Source organism: Arachis stenosperma, chromosome 4 (assembly GCF_014773155.1).
Source record: "Arachis stenosperma cultivar V10309 chromosome 4, arast.V10309.gnm1.PFL2, whole genome shotgun sequence".
Classification (NCBI taxonomy): domain Eukaryota; kingdom Viridiplantae; phylum Streptophyta; class Magnoliopsida; order Fabales; family Fabaceae; genus Arachis; species Arachis stenosperma.
This window is the reverse complement of record NC_080380.1, coordinates 39,669,126-39,687,121: the sequence shown is the minus strand read 5'-3', so window position 1 is coordinate 39,687,121 and position 17,996 is coordinate 39,669,126. Positions and strand designations below refer to the sequence as shown.

The 17,996-nt window shown below is 31.5% G+C and overlaps 1 protein-coding gene across 1 annotated transcript; it reads left to right on the top strand.

The window, feature by feature from the left end:
* Positions 1-5,544: 5,544 nt before the first annotated feature.
* On the top strand, positions 5,545-6,264 carry LOC130973183 (40S ribosomal protein S17-4-like). The gene has a single exon (XM_057897622.1). It carries the CDS (start codon positions 5,634-5,636, stop codon positions 6,066-6,068), a length of 435 nt encoding a protein of 144 aa, XP_057753605.1. The 5' UTR covers positions 5,545-5,633; the 3' UTR covers positions 6,069-6,264.
* Positions 6,265-17,996: the final 11,732 nt, after the last annotated feature.

Below are 17,996 nucleotides of genomic sequence, written 5' to 3'. Positions count from 1 at the left end.
ACTTGTCACTTGCTAGGAAACTCTCTTGTTTCATGGCATAGTAAGAAACAAGTAAGTGTAGCCTTGTCTACCGCCGAAGCCGAGTATGTAGCCGCCGGTAGTTGTTGCGCCCAAATTTTATGGATGAAACAACAACTTGTGGACTATGGACTCATGCTTGATCACATTCCTATCAAATGTGATAATACTAGTGCAATAAATTTAACCAAGAATCCGGTTCAACATTCAAGAACCAAGCATATTAAGATTAGACATCACTTCATAAGAGACCATGTTGAAAAGGGTGATGTGGTTATTGAATTTGTCGAAACTAGTAAACAACTAGCGGACATCTTCACTAAACCTTTATGTAAAGAAAGTTTTTTTAACATCCGAAATGAACTTGGTATCTTGGATTCTAATCTAATATGATTTGTTTGAATTCATTGTATTTATATTGCTATTTTTGTATCTCTTACTAACTTAAGCATTGGAGATATCCAATTAGCCATTGTTTTGTAGGTTTATGAGTTGATGAATGAGTGATTAATCTTGAGGTAGATTGAAGAATTTGAAGATTATAAACAATGGAGGATCAACAAATTGAAGCTTATAATGGTTTAAGTGAGTATATACATGATGGAACTCAAAGGATTGAAGAAAGAACCACCAAAGGATGAAAATTTGGTGATTTTGGGCAAAATGATGCATGTTGCATCGATGCAACCAAGCCTTGCATCGATGCAAAGCACACAACATGCTATGTGCATCGATGCAAAGCCTATTGCATCGATGCAAACACGACCAAATTGCACAAAAACACGTGAATTTGGCATTTTTGAGCAACAAAACCCCACTTTTTCATCATCTTCAACCTCACAACTCATATCCCCACATTCAAACCTCCATAACCTCCAAAACAAGCTCACATATAGCTTCATACAACTCACAAAACTTAGATACCCACTACAAACAAATTACATATTTGAAGTCCCCACATTCTCCTCTACAAAACCCATAAAACAAAATCATCCACAATGCCTAGAATCAAGAGAACCATCAAGAAGTCAAAAGGCTCTTCAAGTGTGGTTCCACCTCCAAATAATCATCCTTTGGCAAGGTACTTTGCTTCTAATGAAGATCTTCAATTCTATGAGGCAAGGCTCGCCGGAAGAAAGGAAATTCCTCCGAGGTATTTGGATCCGACCCTTCTTGTCATTCATAAATTTGATACTCTTAAGGCTATTCTAGTTCATCAAGGCCTCATGGATTTTGTTCAAATTAAGAGTAAATATTATCCGGATTTAGTTGCCATAGCCTATAGTACACTCATGATTGAGATTGATGAGGAAGATGAATCAAATTTCACATTATTCTTCAAGATAGGAAGAAAGGATTATAGGCTAGATGATGATGAGTTAGCCACCATTTGGGAGTTGCCAAATCAAGGTGACTTGTTTCAAGGTGGTAAAACCCCAATTGATGAATGGGGTTATTCAAAGGACAATGCCATGCATTTGTTCAACCTTGTACAAGGAGCTCACTCCAAAATTAGTTGCAATTCAATGAGTGCGGAACATAGAACTTTGTTATATCTAGTCACCTATATATTGCAACCTAGAATATCCGGGCATGCGAATGTAAATGATGAAGATTTGATTGTCATGTGGGCTATGATGAATGGGATTAAGATTAATTGGCCATACTTTATAGTACAACATATGATTAGGCTCAAGATGAAGGATAGGAATGGTGGATTAGGATTCCTTTGCCTATGGTCTAAAGTCTTTGATTATGTTGGTATTGATGTATCAAATGAGATTGCCAAGGAAGTACCACCTCAATCTTGTATCAACACTCATATTCTCAACAAAATGGGAAGAAGAAATGTTGATGAACAAGGTCCTCAAGAGCAAGCTCCTCCACAAGCACCTCAAGCTCAAGAACCACCCTCCTTGGTTGATGTAATGAGAGAATTACAATCCATCAACCAAAACATCTAAAGGATTGAAGTAGAGCATGGTAGGCAACTTGAAGCACTTAATCGTCGTGTGTCTCGTGTAGATCATCGCACGGGTCGCTTGGATCGTCGTATTGATGACTTATATGAGCATTTCGGCATCCACCTACCGTATGAAGAGGATAATGATGATGATGAAGACCAAGATTGATTGTCTCCTCTTCATCAAGTCACTTTTTATTGCTTTATGTTTATTTGATTATATGAATTGTTAAACTAACTCCTAGTAAGCTAAGGATTTCTATTATGGTTTAAATACTTTGATATTTCCTTCATAATTTTGTTTAATGATTAATGCTTGTATGCTTATTTGGTGAATAACTCAAAATAGGCTTGGTACCCCTATTTTAAGTTAATGTGCATGCCTTGATATATTTCACTTCTTTAGGGGGAATTATGCATGCTTGTTATATATAAAAAGAGGAAATCAAATTCTTTTTGAAAGGGGGAATATCTCATCCTTGAGATTAATAGAGAAATTGAACTTAAAAAAATTCATTGTTTTATGCATGCTTCTATGACACATTTCAAACTCCTTTCTTTTTGATAATGTCAAAAGGGGGAAGAAAAGTTTGAGGATATTTGAAGTTTTGAACTTTTGAAAAAGAAGAAGTTTGAGGATTTGAAAAGAAGAAATAAGTTTGCGAAACAATGATTTCAAAAAGACTTCCGCTAAGCAAAAACTTTGATATCTAAATCGTTTTCTTTGATAAACGCCCTTTAAGGGAACAAATGCACATATTTAGGGGGAACTCCTGCAAAATTTTTTGTGAAGTCTTCTCCAAAGCTTTCTATAAAACAAAGTGCATTATTGTTGCTTTCAAAATCATTTATAAATGCATATCCTCAAAATTGGTTTGTCATTATCAAAAAGGGGGAAATTGTAAATCATGTTGCTTGTATGCGAAGTTTGTATTCGTAGGTTTTGATGAATGACAAACCAACAAACGACATGAAAGACAAACCAACAAACAACTTGAATGAACAAGCATGTTGAAAGATCAACCAACATTTAACGTTGAGGAATGAAGAGTTGAAAGCAACACAACAACAACAAGAAACTCAAGTCCACAACATTTGAAGACAAGTATAGTGTCTTAGGACTTAGGTAACTTCTTGTTAAGAACCAATTGCTAAATCTCTCAACACACACTCACAAAATGTTTTGATGCACATCTTGCAATTCGATGCTAGCCAAATGGTTTAAAACTTATTTTCAAAGGTACAAAAGCATAGGAATTGACTCCAACAAGTTTGAGATCAATCCTAAGTATTTTGAAGTGATTTTAAGCCATTCTTTAAGGTTTGCATCGATGCACACTCATCTTGCATCGATGCAAAGCATGCGACGACTTGTTGCATCGATGCAAAGATGTTTGCATCGATGCAACCTAGCTGAAAATTCAAATTTCAGCTTCAAAGACACATTTGCATCGATGCAAAGTGTTATGCATCGATGCAAATGATTCAAAAACATAAAAAACGGCTAGTTTTGACAAAAAGGCTCCATCCCATTAACTCCCAACGTTTCTAAGGTTTGGGGAGTCTATAAATAGATGGATTGAAGCCTTATTTCAAATACTTGAGTATTTTGCAAACTATCTTGTTCATATTCTTTCATTCTACACATTTTTTTTAAGGTGTTATAATACACAATTTGAGAGAGCAATATCAATTGGTTCAATAGTGCTAAACTTGTAATCATACACTCTTCTAGAGAGTACTCATTTCGTCTCAACAATTCTTTGAGAATTGTTTTCTTGTACACTCTGTAAATTGGAGTGTGATCTCCAAGGTTGAGTCAAGAGTTATAAACACTATAGTCGGTGAGGATACCAAAGAGGTATACTAAGTACTCAAGGCAAATCTTAGAGAAGGTATCTCTAAGTGGAGTGGGTTAGTATACGAGTGGTGATCATATACCGTGAGGTGTTAGAAACTAAGGACTCGGATTGTAAAAGGTTTTGCGCGAGCACCTTGAAGCTTGGCAATAGTGGAACTTCTCAATAGCGATTGAGAAAGAAAGTGGACGTAGGACAAGGATTGTGCCGAACCACTCTAAATAGCATTTGCATCTCTCCAAACTCATCTCTTCAATATTATTGTCTTTTACCTTTGAGCAAATAAATTGTGATCGAAAAGTAGCTTCGTAAGTACTTAAGGAATAGCTTAAGTCCGATTGGTGAAAAGCTTGATCAATTTATTTGAGTTGGTGTCTATTGGAAAGTAAAAGCTCCTTATAAATGCTTAGCAATTGAGTTAAGCTCTTGGAAAAATACTAGTACAATAACACTTTTGTATATTGTCTTTAACTTTCGCAAAAAGATTCATTGTTGTTGCAATACTCAATTCACCCCCCCCCCTCTTGAGTAATTGTGCATAGGTTCTACACAGTGGTGTGATCTATTCTTGCTGTTGCAACAGTGACAAATGTGTTGTATTCTTCACCAAGTCCTGCCTAGGCTGCTTCAATGTATTCTTCCCTTATGAGTGGTGCTCCGAGCGCTTTTAGCAAATCTGCCACCTGATTAATCTTTGACATATACTCTGTTACCGTCGAGCCATGCTTCTTGAGTGTTCTTAGCTGAGTTTTCAGCTGTTTGATTCTTGTTTTCACTCTTGCCGCAAAGTACTCTTCTAGTGTGATCCATATCTGGTATGCATACTCGCATTCGATTACTCAGTTTACAAAGCTCGGTTCCATGGATGCAATTAGCCAAGCTACTAGCCATTGATCTTGAACTTCCCATTCTTCATATTCATGACTTTCAGTTTCGGTTTCTCGATCTGATTCTGAGCTGAGTCTTGTTGGAATCTTTGAAAATTGAGATGATTTACAGTTTGTTGATCTTGATGCACGCAAGAGCTTGCTTTTTTCACGCCTTGTAGTTGTTTTTGCTGAGTTTGATTACAACTAAGGCAGCGAACACATTTTGATTCGGTGCACTCACAGGCGTACTGGTGGTGAACTGAGGTGTGTGCTCCATGGATCTGGAGCTCTGATACCATATGAGGTATCAAGCTAGAAGTGAAGAGTAAAGAAATACAGAGAAAAGAAGAATCGGATTTGAATTGTATGAGAAAATGAATTTGCCTCAATTGATTTTACAGGTGCTACAACTGTATATATAGTTGATAATGTAACCGATTTAATTAACTGAAAGCTAACTAACTATTTCTAGAGTCTTCTAGAAAGTTCTTATTGTAACTAATTTTCTAACTACATACTAATTACAATTTGCTTGTATATTATTGCTAACATTTCTAGTTTTTCCATAATTTTTTTTCCAGTTTCCTCATTCTTATTACATATTACATCATGTTTATTTTTTATATTAAAATTTTAGTTAATTATTTGTTTTCACATTTTATAATTTATGTTTTTAATTTTGATAATTAATATTTTATAATATGTATTCATTTAATATGACATCATTTCTTTGTCATGAAATTTATTTCTATTGGTCGATCCTGTTTTCCATTAGGGCCGTGTCAAAAAAGAAAGCAAACCCGGCCCAGCATCACAGAGCACAAAACCCTAATAGCTCATGTATACCCTGCCACCCCCACTCTTCCCTCTCGTGTTGTTCTCAGAGTCTACCTCTCCGAAGAAGAAAGAAAAAACAGAGAAAGAATGGGGCGCGTGAGAACCAAGACGGTGAAAAAATCTTCTCGCCAGGTTATCGAGAGGTACTACTCTCGCATGACCCTTGACTTCCACACCAACAAGAAGGTTCTAGAAGAAGTCGCACTCATTCCTTCCAAGAGGCTCCGCAACAAGATCGCAGGCTTCTCCACTCACCTCATGAAGCGGATTCAGAAGGGACCGGTCAGAGGCATCTCCCTCAAGCTTCAAGAAGAGGAGAGGGAGCGTCGCATGGACTTCGTTCCTGATGTGTCCGCCATTGACATTCAACACATCGAGGTCGATAAGGAGACAATCGACATGCTTCAGTCTCTAGGTATGTCTGACGTCCCTGGAATCACTCAGGTCGATCCTGTTCCTGTTCAGCAGATCCCGTTTGGCCGCCCTGGCGCTGGATTCGGCGGTGCTCAGAGGAGGTACTGAGAAAAAGAAATTTTCAATGTGTTGGAATCTTGTTATCGATATTAGGGTTTTTAATTTGGGGGAAAAAGGATTATGTTTTGCTTGAACAGTTTTGTTTTTCTTGTTTCTAATTATTGTCTTTTGAAATTGATACTCTGGTGACTTGTTAGTTAAATTCTGCGATTTATTTTTATATTGGATTATTATGATTTTGTTATGTGGTCTTTGATTCGAGAGGCCGAATATATTTACGCGTGGCGATGAATCTCTGCCTAATTAGGTTTTTGAGGATAAACTTGTGCGCCTTGGTTTTAATTAAGATTTGTTATGAACTTATAATTAGAGGCCATATATGTTGATGAATTGGTGAAGAAACTGAAATATGTACGATTAGATTTTGCAACTAAACTCTTGAGAATTACCTAAATTTGTGTAAGCTCTACGAGTTTAGTTGAACTCTTGATTATTACCTTGAAACTATGAAATTGGTGAAAGGGGAATGTGGGGTGTGTTATGCTTGAAACTTTTAATTGAATGATGTTGATTTCTTAAAGGTGTTTTCTTCAAAGTATAATTTTGTTCAAACCGAGAGAGCGTTATTCTTTGTGATGTTTTGCCGGAAACTTTAAGACTGGGATCGTAGTAGGGTATTTAAATCCAGTCCGATCCAAACCGAAATTGCACTAATTCGGATTTGATTGGATTCTATTTATCTACTTTTCATAATCAATCCAATTCGTACAATATGCTATAATATTATTTTATTATTATAGTTACAATTATACTTATAATATATTCAATTTGTTATATATTTTTCTATTATTCATGTATTATTATTATTTAATAAATATTTTATGTTCAAAATGTTATTTATTTATTTATTTAACTAATTTATAATTTTATTTTTATTGTTATGTTATCGTTGGTTTTTTAAAATATTATTAAGACTTGTTATATTATTGTTGATTATTTAGAATTTGATGTTGAGACTTGATATAAGTATTTAATTTTTTTTATTTAAAAAACCACAAATTCAAACTGATTCAAACCGTTTGTAATTGGATCGGATTTTCAAAAGAATTTTGTTCAATTCAAACTGCACCGCACATAAATTAAACGTTCGGACAGATGATTTTTTTCCTTAAAATTGAATCAAACTGCGCCGCGAATACCCTGATAATACCCCTGGATCGTAGTAGGGTGAGTTATACCATTTATTGTGGTTTTGTATTTAATTCGTTCGTAAATGACTGGTCAAGCAGCTGCATGGTTCGAACTTCGAACTAATCCTCCATTGTTGCGTTACTTAAAAAAGTCTATATCTAGAACACGATCCCGAAGAAAAAGTAATCATGTTTTGTCAATCAAACGAGATGAATTACACCCAATAATTCATCATTATAAACAAGGTGAGTTCTTTGGTTTAGAAGGGGGGAGAGCTTCTACACCGATATTGTTGGATGAGTAGAGAGAGAGTTTGACAAGTTTTGCCTTCTTTGCAGGAGAGAGGTACAGGGGCCTTGTTTTTGTGTATACATTAGTTTGACCCATTTCATTGTACATGCCACCCACCAATAGGATTTTTTAAAATAAATAATTTAATTATTTTAATTATTAAAATAAATAATTTGTAGCATATTTAAAAGAATATGAAAATTAAAAGAATATATATATATCTCATTTACACGGTAAACGAGATAAATATATTGTAAATTGGTAAATACGCTGCAAATTATTTGTTTTGGTAATTAAAATAATTAAATTATTTATTTTAAAAAAAAACCCCAGCAATACATCCTCCTCCTTTGGTTTGCTATATTTTTTTTAAAATAAATAATTTAATATTCTAGTCTTTAATCTTGCTATGTAAAGATTATAGATTTTTTTAAAATAAATATTTAAGTATTTTATTTATTGATATAAATAATTTGGACACAATTTATGTATTTACGGTAAACAAAATAAGTAATAAAAATAAAATGAGTATTAAATTACGGTTGTATTTGATTTGGTTTTTTTTTTTATCGAAACCATTTATTTGATTTGTTCGATTTTTTCAAACAAATGTAGGTTATGTTCTCTAGGTTGAGCACAAGTTAACCATCCTCAAAATAGCAGACATACTTTATCTATAGAAATAATGACTTAGTATAGTTAACACTTTAACTAAGTGCAATAACAAATTTAAAGACACATTTTGTGTTAATAACTTTTTCAAGGGGAAAATAAATCCCGCACATCAACATTAAAGCTCACTAGAATGATCATTTGAGTGTAATGATGTAACAATTCATTCAAGGAGGAGCTCAAAGAAATCACTACAGCATAAAAGCTTGGTGCTTAGCTTTCATGGGAAAAGCTTGATTATATATTTTATATTAATTACTGGGAAAAATTCTTTCATTTCAGCACAAGAAAAATTTTAGAATAGTCTCATTCCTTTGTTATTTGTCATGGCAAGAAAAAAAACACAACTATAAACAAATATGTAGACAAAAGATATTTTATTGAAAGAGAACAAAGTATCATAAAATAAAAGAAGAAAAATACATTGAACAACAAAATAAATTTACAAATAATTTAGAAAATTAAAAGTAGAAATACAACAACAAATAAATTAAACAATGATCAGTGAACCAGCACTCAGAAGCAATTTTCTTAAAGAATGAACAACAAATAAAACAATGAACACTAAACTAGTAATAAAACAACAACTAGCAATAATGAAATCAATAAATCCATAACAAGTAAAACAATAAAACAAATAAAACAATAAATTTCTCTAAACAATGAAAAACAAATAAAACAATAACAAGTTAACAACAACAAGCAACAATAAATCAGTGATTATTGAACAGAAATTAGTCAAATTACTTAATTACATACTTGACTCGGAAGTTCGGATTTCATGTCTGACTTAAATTGGTGGCTCGGTGGCCGATGTTGTGCTGTGCTATGTTGTGGGTGGCCAGAAATGCTGCTGAGTGTAGGTGATGCTGTGCTGGATTGTTTGGTACTGTGGGTGGCCAGAAACGGTGCTGGGGTGGCGCCTGTGTGCGTCAATGACCACGACTCTGCGAGGGTGGTGCTGGCTGGGAAGAAGGCTTCCACGACGCTACAAGGTGGTGGGGGTGGGGTGGGACGTGAGGGGTTGGTTTTTAGGATTTTTTAATATACCGGTTCAGTTCAGTTGGAGTTTTTATTGTTAGAACTAAAAATCGAATCAAATCGAATCGCAATAAAAATAATAAAATATTTTTTTATTTTCGATTTGTTTAATTTTCAGTTTTTTTATTTGGTCGATCGATTTAGATCGATCCAGATTAGTTTTGAATACCCCTACTTACTACGTAAAGATTATGAAATTTTTTGAAATAAATATTTAAATATTTTATTTATTAATACAGGTAATTTGAACACAATTTATATATTTATTGTAAACGAAATAAATAATAGAATAAATATGTAAATTGTGTTTAAATTACTTATATATCAATAAATAAAATATTTAAAATATTTATTTATAAAAAAATCCAAAGATTATGTGATCCGAAAAAGTATAGCTCGTTTTTCAATTTACCTATAATAAAAACAAAATAATACCGCTTTTAAAATTAATTTTAATTGCCAAAAACGTAATTAACATGTTTCTCTTATGGTTTTTTGCTTATATACTAAATTTCTTCTCTTTATTACCTAAACATCATGTTCTTCAACGCGGGAAGCTGGGAAAATTCTGTTCCGGGCTATGCAAGTGGGGGAGTACGGCAACACCATCTTTTTAGTCTTCCTTTTTGAGTTACATATCTAAATTTCGTTATGAATTAAATTTAATCAAATTAAATAATAAAATTTAAAATAATAATAATTATAATTAATTTTTATTATGTTAGACTAATTTAATTATTTTTTATTAACAAAAAAATTTAGATGTGTATTATTATTCTTTGATAAACAGCAGCAACTAGCCTTATGCAAACTTCTCTTTTTAGATGTCTTTTTCTTTTTTTTTTATCCATCAGATAATATTTTCTTTTTTTAACATCTTATTTGAAAATTTTCCTTTCTTTTTATGTAATGTGTTCCACGTGTAACCTTTTTTTTAGAGAATAAAAAAGTATAATTTTGACAAAATAAAATAAAATAAAATAAAATAAAAACAACATGTTCTTAAAATATGTCTATAGTATAAAATTTTATAATAATTTTAATTAACTAAAGTATAAATTTTGGTTTTAACTACTAATGAATTATAACTCAAATAACATAATATTTCTATACTCTCATCTAAAAAGTTACAAATTCAAATCTCTCTATTTTTAATAAAAAAATTGATTTTAACTGATATAATTAATTTTAAACATTAAAAATTCCTCCATATGCGCATTTTAATTGACTGAAACAATTAGTAATTAGTTCCAAAAGAATTTTTTTTTCTTGTTGTCATATTCAAAAATAAAGAAAAAATTATGTGGATTCTTCTAATCCACCCCTAAACTAATAATCTGAAAATTCAAGTATACAATCTTTATATTCGTCCACTTCCCTTTTTAATTATATAGATATTTATTTATTCATATATATGGTAGCAAAACTATTATTTATACATTAAAATAAATTATTAAAATTAATAATTATATATTTATATATAAATATATGTGTAATTTAATTCATTCTTAATGTGTATTTTTTATATTTTTATATATATTTTATATTTATGACTAATTATAATAGCTCATTTTAGTGTATACCTAATATGGTTGAAATTATAATATAAGCTAAGAAACCTATGTTATGATGGCTACCATGTATTAAAAAGTATTGTTAAAATTAGAACAATATTTTTTTTATTATTTAACACGTTTCTTAATTTAAAAAAATATATTAAAATATAAAAAAATATAACTTTAATTTTAACAACACTTATATAATTATTATAGTCATATATTGTGTAATATTTTACCACACAGAGTCTTATACTTAAGTCATAAAATTAAAGTGACAAGATATTACAACCTCTAAAAGTAAAAATATATATATAATAATAGTTTAAAGGAATTTTAATTAGAAGCCTGTGAAGAAGAGTTAAGCAAAGCGTTAAACAGAAAATCGCATCACTCGCGTAAGTGATAACTATGAGAGAAGAATTCTAAAGATACATATAGCAAGGCTTCTGACTCGACTCACAAAGCTAGAACGGGCCAAAACAAATATATACATATACATATATATAACCCAAAAGAGTAACCCCAAATATACGACAAAACACCTGTTTCTCCAAGTCAATCTTTAGGAGGGATAAAATACAAAATACAAGGGTGGAGAATCTATATACATATATATACGAAGCATAAAACTAAATACAGTAATTCCAAGATAGCCGACTTCGCTTGCAGAGGGAACTCCAGACGCTCATCGAGGTGCATCTCGACCTGCATTTGAAAAACAACACTATCGTATGGGATGAGAACCGGAGCTTCTCAGTATGGTTACGGTGCCCACATATATAATAAATAAGGTCTCGAGAAAGCTAGAGGCAATCCTAGAATGCTGACACTTAGATTATAATACTTAAGGAACTAAAACAGAAACCATAAGTAAGGGTAGATATCTAAGATTTTTAAGGTTCTAACTCAATCCTAACTTAATCCCTCAATTTACACAATCTACTTGCTGTCTCATCAAACTCTAACTCTACAATTCACCTTCTACCTCCTCCACTCCTCCAAATTCACCAGTGCATAGACAAACAATACAAACAAAGGTAAACACAATTAGAGTACAAATAATGCAAGTAGCAAGTATCATAAGTAGGCATACTAATTTACATAGGCACTCCCAACTAATGTACAAATAAGTAAATCAAACATGTGCACATGATGCATGCCTGTCCTACGGCTGATGATATCATCTGTCGATTATATAGCCAACCCGATACGTCCTAGTAGCTAACCATGGACCGAAACACCCATTGCAGAGCAAGTGGGTCTGAGCTACAACCCCCTTACTACTATCCGTTTAACCCAGAGCCAATGGAATAACCACTACTGCGGCTACTACCCAGGCGAGTATTTAAAAGCTCAACCTGGAGCAAGTGGAATAACCACAACTGCTGCTACTACCCAAGCGTCACAATCACTGACCTGGAGTAAGCGGGACGAACCACCATCCTTGCTATTGCCCATGGTCTCAAACATACATTCATTCAGTTTAAAATCAAGCATCATTGTTATCAAATCTCAAACATTAACCTGGAGCAAGAGGGACGAACCACCATCCTTGCTATTACCCACGTATCACAAACATACATTCATTTATTACTCCATAATTAAATTCATTTCTTCATACCTTTCTTCCCTATCTCATATCCGGAGCAAGTGGACATTGCCACTGCCTACTACCCGGGGCCACAACCACATTTATTTACAAAATAACATCCCCGTTAAACTGTTCAACTTACATTACTCCTTTACAATCTTTCTTCACTTACAAGTTATTATCCTCTCAATGTTCAACTCCCTTTCTATAACTAAATTTAAGTTTAGGATATTAGGGAGTAAAAATAGAGGTTTAGAAGTTCGAAATTAAGCTTTAAATCACAAAATTCATGTTTGCTGAAATAAGGGCCACACATACGCGTGGGAGTGCGTTTGGCCCATCATGCGTACGCATACACATGCCCGCGTACGCATACATGCCAGATCGAGGCGACCCTTCGCGTATGGAGAGGTTCGCGTACGCATACAGTGCAGAACAGTAAAAAATGACTAAGTCTGCAGAATTTCAGCCTCACATACCGAATTTTCGATGCGCATAACTTTCTCGTTTTAAAATATTTTTCATCCGTTCTTCGAACGGCGTAAATTTCACAGACCCATTTTTCATATAAAATAAGTTTAAAATAATTTGAAAATCCAGAAGCCAAGTTATGGCCCGCTGAAGTTTGGCTAAAAACCAAATTTTTCCTCAAAACACAACCTTTATTTTTACCAAATTTTCATTTTCATACCAAACCACTATCAACCAAAACTCTTACAAAACACTCATAATCAATGCCAAATGCTTATCAACCTTTAATCAATCATTCAACCATTTAAACTATTCAATTCTCAATTCATCAACTCATTTAAGATTCTCAATTTAATATACTTCAGGTCAATACTCATCAATAATTATACAACAATATATCTACATATACTAACTCATACTCATCCAACCTATTCATGCTCATACCTAAAGAATTCTCATTTACTTCATGATCCGTCAATACACAATTCATGAATTTTAACCCCAAGAATACATAATTAACATTTACACTTACTACCATCAAAGTCATCATTTAACAACCTCCTTACCACATCAACTATGTTCATGTCACAAAATCAATGAATTTATCATGCCTCAACAAATCAAACATACATTGTCAACTAAACTACCAATCAAAATCAACATTCTCAATCCAACTTATCCTAGGTCGTCTAGCCTAAGTTTTCACAAGACATTACATATTATATATGAGAAATCAAAATCATACTTTGGCTGATTCCTCGTAAAACCTAGAACATCACAATTTGTCACCGTTCCATGATACCCAAGTTTCCAAAGTCTAACCAAACGGATCTCCGGCTCCCCAGAGTCCAATACCAAGTCTCCAACACCGCCAATTTGTTTCCAAAATACACAATCCAAACTAATTTCACAAAATAACACTAAAATCAACATAGGGTTCACTAATTAGATAACTTGACAAGGATTAAATATTCCTCACCTTGCCAACGGAAGAATTGAGCCAAAACACAGCACATCCACTAAGTTAACTTGATCCTAAATATCAAAATCAACAAAATCTCAACACCCCAAATCATAGGATTTTTGAAATTAGGGAAGAAAGAAATCGAAACTGAAAAATGACTTTTTACCTAATTAAGTACTGGACTTTATAGAGCTCAACGCTGCGGTTACATGGCCGCAAATAGTGCAACAATCGGAGCTCAAAATTTGAAGTTATGATCAAATGAAACTTTTATCAAATTGGGAAAAGGGTTTGATGAGCTCCCCTTCCCTACTGGTGTGTGTTTTGTGTTTTTAATGGGAAGAGTTGAGTTTCATTACTTTTATATTTGGGTCTTGGGCCCAATACGACCCAGTTCGTCCGCTTTAGTCCGTTCGACCCAATTTTGGATCAATTTATTTAAAATTAGTGATAAAATTTTTGTTTTAATTAGCTCTTTCACATTAAACTATAAAATTTTATTTTTTAATTTGTTAAAACAAAAACTAATTCATTTGTTAATTATTTACTAATCTTTCGAATTTTACATATTGCATGACATAAATTAACCCTAAAATACATATATTATCTTGCATTAGAGTCGTCTTTGTTGTGTGGATTGCGGGAATTGGATCAATGACGAAACCAAAAATTTTATAAAATGGAGTTAAATTAGATACAAATAAGTAATATAATAAAAATTAACAAAAAAATTTATAATATATATATATATATATATATATATATATATATATATATATATATATAAGTTAATAAGTATATTACATAAAAATAAATATACAACAATATATTTTAAGATTTTAGTACCTTTAAATTTATTCAACAAAGCATTATAGAGTTAAAATTATCGGATATTGAAATTTTGATACAATATCCTTTAGAATGTACTAGTAGAAGATCCATACCATACATGGGTAGAAGATTTCTGTTTGTTATATTCCTTTATTTGATTCAACTCATAAAAAAATTTTATTATTATTTTATTAAAAAATACGTATAATACATATTAACTCAAAAAAATATCTCAATTATATCATTTTCAACTAAAAACACGGTAAAATTTGACACTTATAAAATATCATAGTTTGAATAATTTTCCTAAAAAGAAGCATGGTTTGAAGTCGAAGGTATGGTTAGCTTGAAGCATACTTTTGTTGTAGAAAGAAACTAAAATATTAATTATGCATTTAGATTATTTTCATATGTCATATGTTCTCCTGTAAGATTGTAATAAAAAAAAATGCCTATGTCTTTAAGTAATAAAACTATAATATTTTAATTAACATTAATTTGTTTCTTTTTACTATCTTTTTCAGTTGACTACTTTTAGGGCAAATTTTAACTAAAAAATAGATAAATTTATTGTAATATAAAAATAAAATTAACTATTGAAATTTTTTTACTAATTAACTATTAAGATTATTTCTCTTTATAGCCATACCAATTCAAAATTTGAATTATCTTTTTCTATTTGTATAATTATGCCAACCTAATATTTCATATATATACCTAATCATGTGTTTCAAAAATTAATTACTTCAATTTAAAAAACTACAAAATCTTAAACAAACGTCAAAAGTGAAAAATATAGTCGTGATCAATAACTGATTTTACAGCTTTATCATCATTAGTTTGGCGTAAATTGAAATGGAATAATCAAGCAAACATAAAACAAACATGAAATGTGAATGTATTGCCTCCATAACGATATCTTAGAAGATAATTTTTTATTTTGTTAATATAGGACGAAGAAAATTAAAATACCAATAGCATTACATTATCACAAAAAATGTGATATGATGCTCTATATATTTAGATTAGAAATTCAATCTTGAACTAAAACAAAATACATGAAGAATAAATCCGTCTCTACAACTTTTTTGAATAAATCAACTGATGTTCTAAAGCATTTAATATTTTAAGGGCAAGTATAAGAATACAATCAAAGAATACCTTCAAAATTCTAAAACACAATAAATCCAACCCATATCACTACAAGAATATGACCGATTAGCTACACAAAAATAGTCATAAAATCATCACTAATCTGACACAAAATATAATTTGTGACGAATTAGCTACCACCTAGCAACTAATTCTTTCCTCGCTAATTACAAGTCGCAGATCAGTGAGGCAAACACAATAGTTGCTAATTCATCGAAAAAAATTTTAGCTACCGAATAAATAGTTGCAAAGCAATCACTACAGTAAAAGCTAATTCCATAGAAGAAATAGAGTAAAAAGTAAGTCGCTAATTAGCGACAAACTCTACTATAGCAGAATCATCGCTAAATCCAAGCTAACTTCATAGACAAAATAGAATGCTTAGTTGACGCTAATTAGCAAGGAATTTTTCCGAACCTAATTCGTTGCAAGTTGTCCGCTAATATGATCGCAAATCTGTCACATTTTGTAGCAAATCTATAGCTAATCTTTGAAAATCCTTAATCGAATTTGTAAAAATTTTGTCGCTAAAAACCAAAGCTATTCTAAATGATAAGTAGAGTTATGAAGTAATCGCTAATTTGCTAAAAAATAATATGTAGTCAATTAGTTGCAATACTATCGCAAATATCATCGCAAATTTCTTTTAAGCTAGTAACAAATCAATAGGTATCTCATAAATATTTCAGTCGCAATAGAATCTTTAATTTATCACCATCATCAACAACAAGTATGTCGCTATACTAAAATAAATAGTATATTTTTTTATTTTAGAAATTGAACTAAAAGATTATAATGCATACAAATAAAATTATTTTATCAAAATTATACGTTTAAAAAGTTCAAACCATATTTAAAGATATTAGCTATTGAAGCTTTACCTAATAATAACTAAGTCTTTAGGTTTGATCAAATGTTATTGTATCTATTCAATAGCTCTAAAAAACATGTCTAAATTAGTAAACTAGCTAACAAAAAAAAGACCCTGTTACAAACAACACCTAAGACTTGGCATATCAATTATACAAAGAACATGTCCACCAGTTTCACCTTCAGTTTTACCAATGTTGTCACTTATACTGTGATTAAAAACCAAAAAATAGAACATCAATATATTACTTAATTAACAACAAATCAAACGTGAAAAAAAAACAGCCATCAGAACAGCAGTGAAAATAAAAAAAATTAAAATCAAGAACAAAAATAATAGAACAATTAAATTAAAATCAATAACAATTAACAAATATAAAATAAAATAATAATAGCAGCAACCAATAGTGAAGAACAACAAATTAAAAATCAACAACAAAAAATTAGCAATAGTGTGAAGAATAACAAATTAAGAATAGAAAATCAAGAACAACAAATAATAGCAAAAAGCCACGAACAAAAAATAAATAGCAGTGAAGAACAAACCATAGCAAGAACACAAAAATGCAAGAATAGAACAAATCAAGAAGTAAAAAACAATAGGAAGAAATACCAAGAAAAACCAAAAAATAGTAAGGGTATATATATATATTAGCCACCAAAAAAATATTTTTAAATAATACAAAATGGGGACAGTAAACAATACAAAACACATGCATATATGCAATAACATGAGGGAAAAATGAGGAAGAAGTGTTAGGATAGCTGAATAACCAAAACTAATGACATTGAAGTTCCAATAAGTGATGGAGGAGTAGCTAACTTTGAATTTGAGTTGGCAGAATAAGCTAATGCCGAGAGAACTTTCAACACCTGAAATTAAAGACATATTTAAAAGAGACAAAAAGAGAACTAAACACATTTTCATGAAGGAATCAACTTCATATTATACCTAGTTCAAGACTAATGAAAACAATCACACTAAAAGATTATAAGGGGAAAAGAAAAGAAAATACCAAGCCATTAGAAGGGTTTAATGAATGGCCAATCTCCTGGAAAAGTACTAGAGCAGTGGTGTAACACCTTCACTATCAAAAGTCACGCTTCCGGCTGCGCTACTCTGATAGCAAGAAGTATTACGACTACTTTACATACTAAATACTAAAATAGGAGCATGTGACTCGACACTGTATCGCTGATTTCTTTGAAAACCGGAAATTAATACCTTATCTTAAGAAAAATATAAGCAGGCATAGATACATATACAAGACTCTTTACATACTAATTCATAATAATATATACATATAAAACATACAATTCCTATCCCTCTTACAATTTTGTAA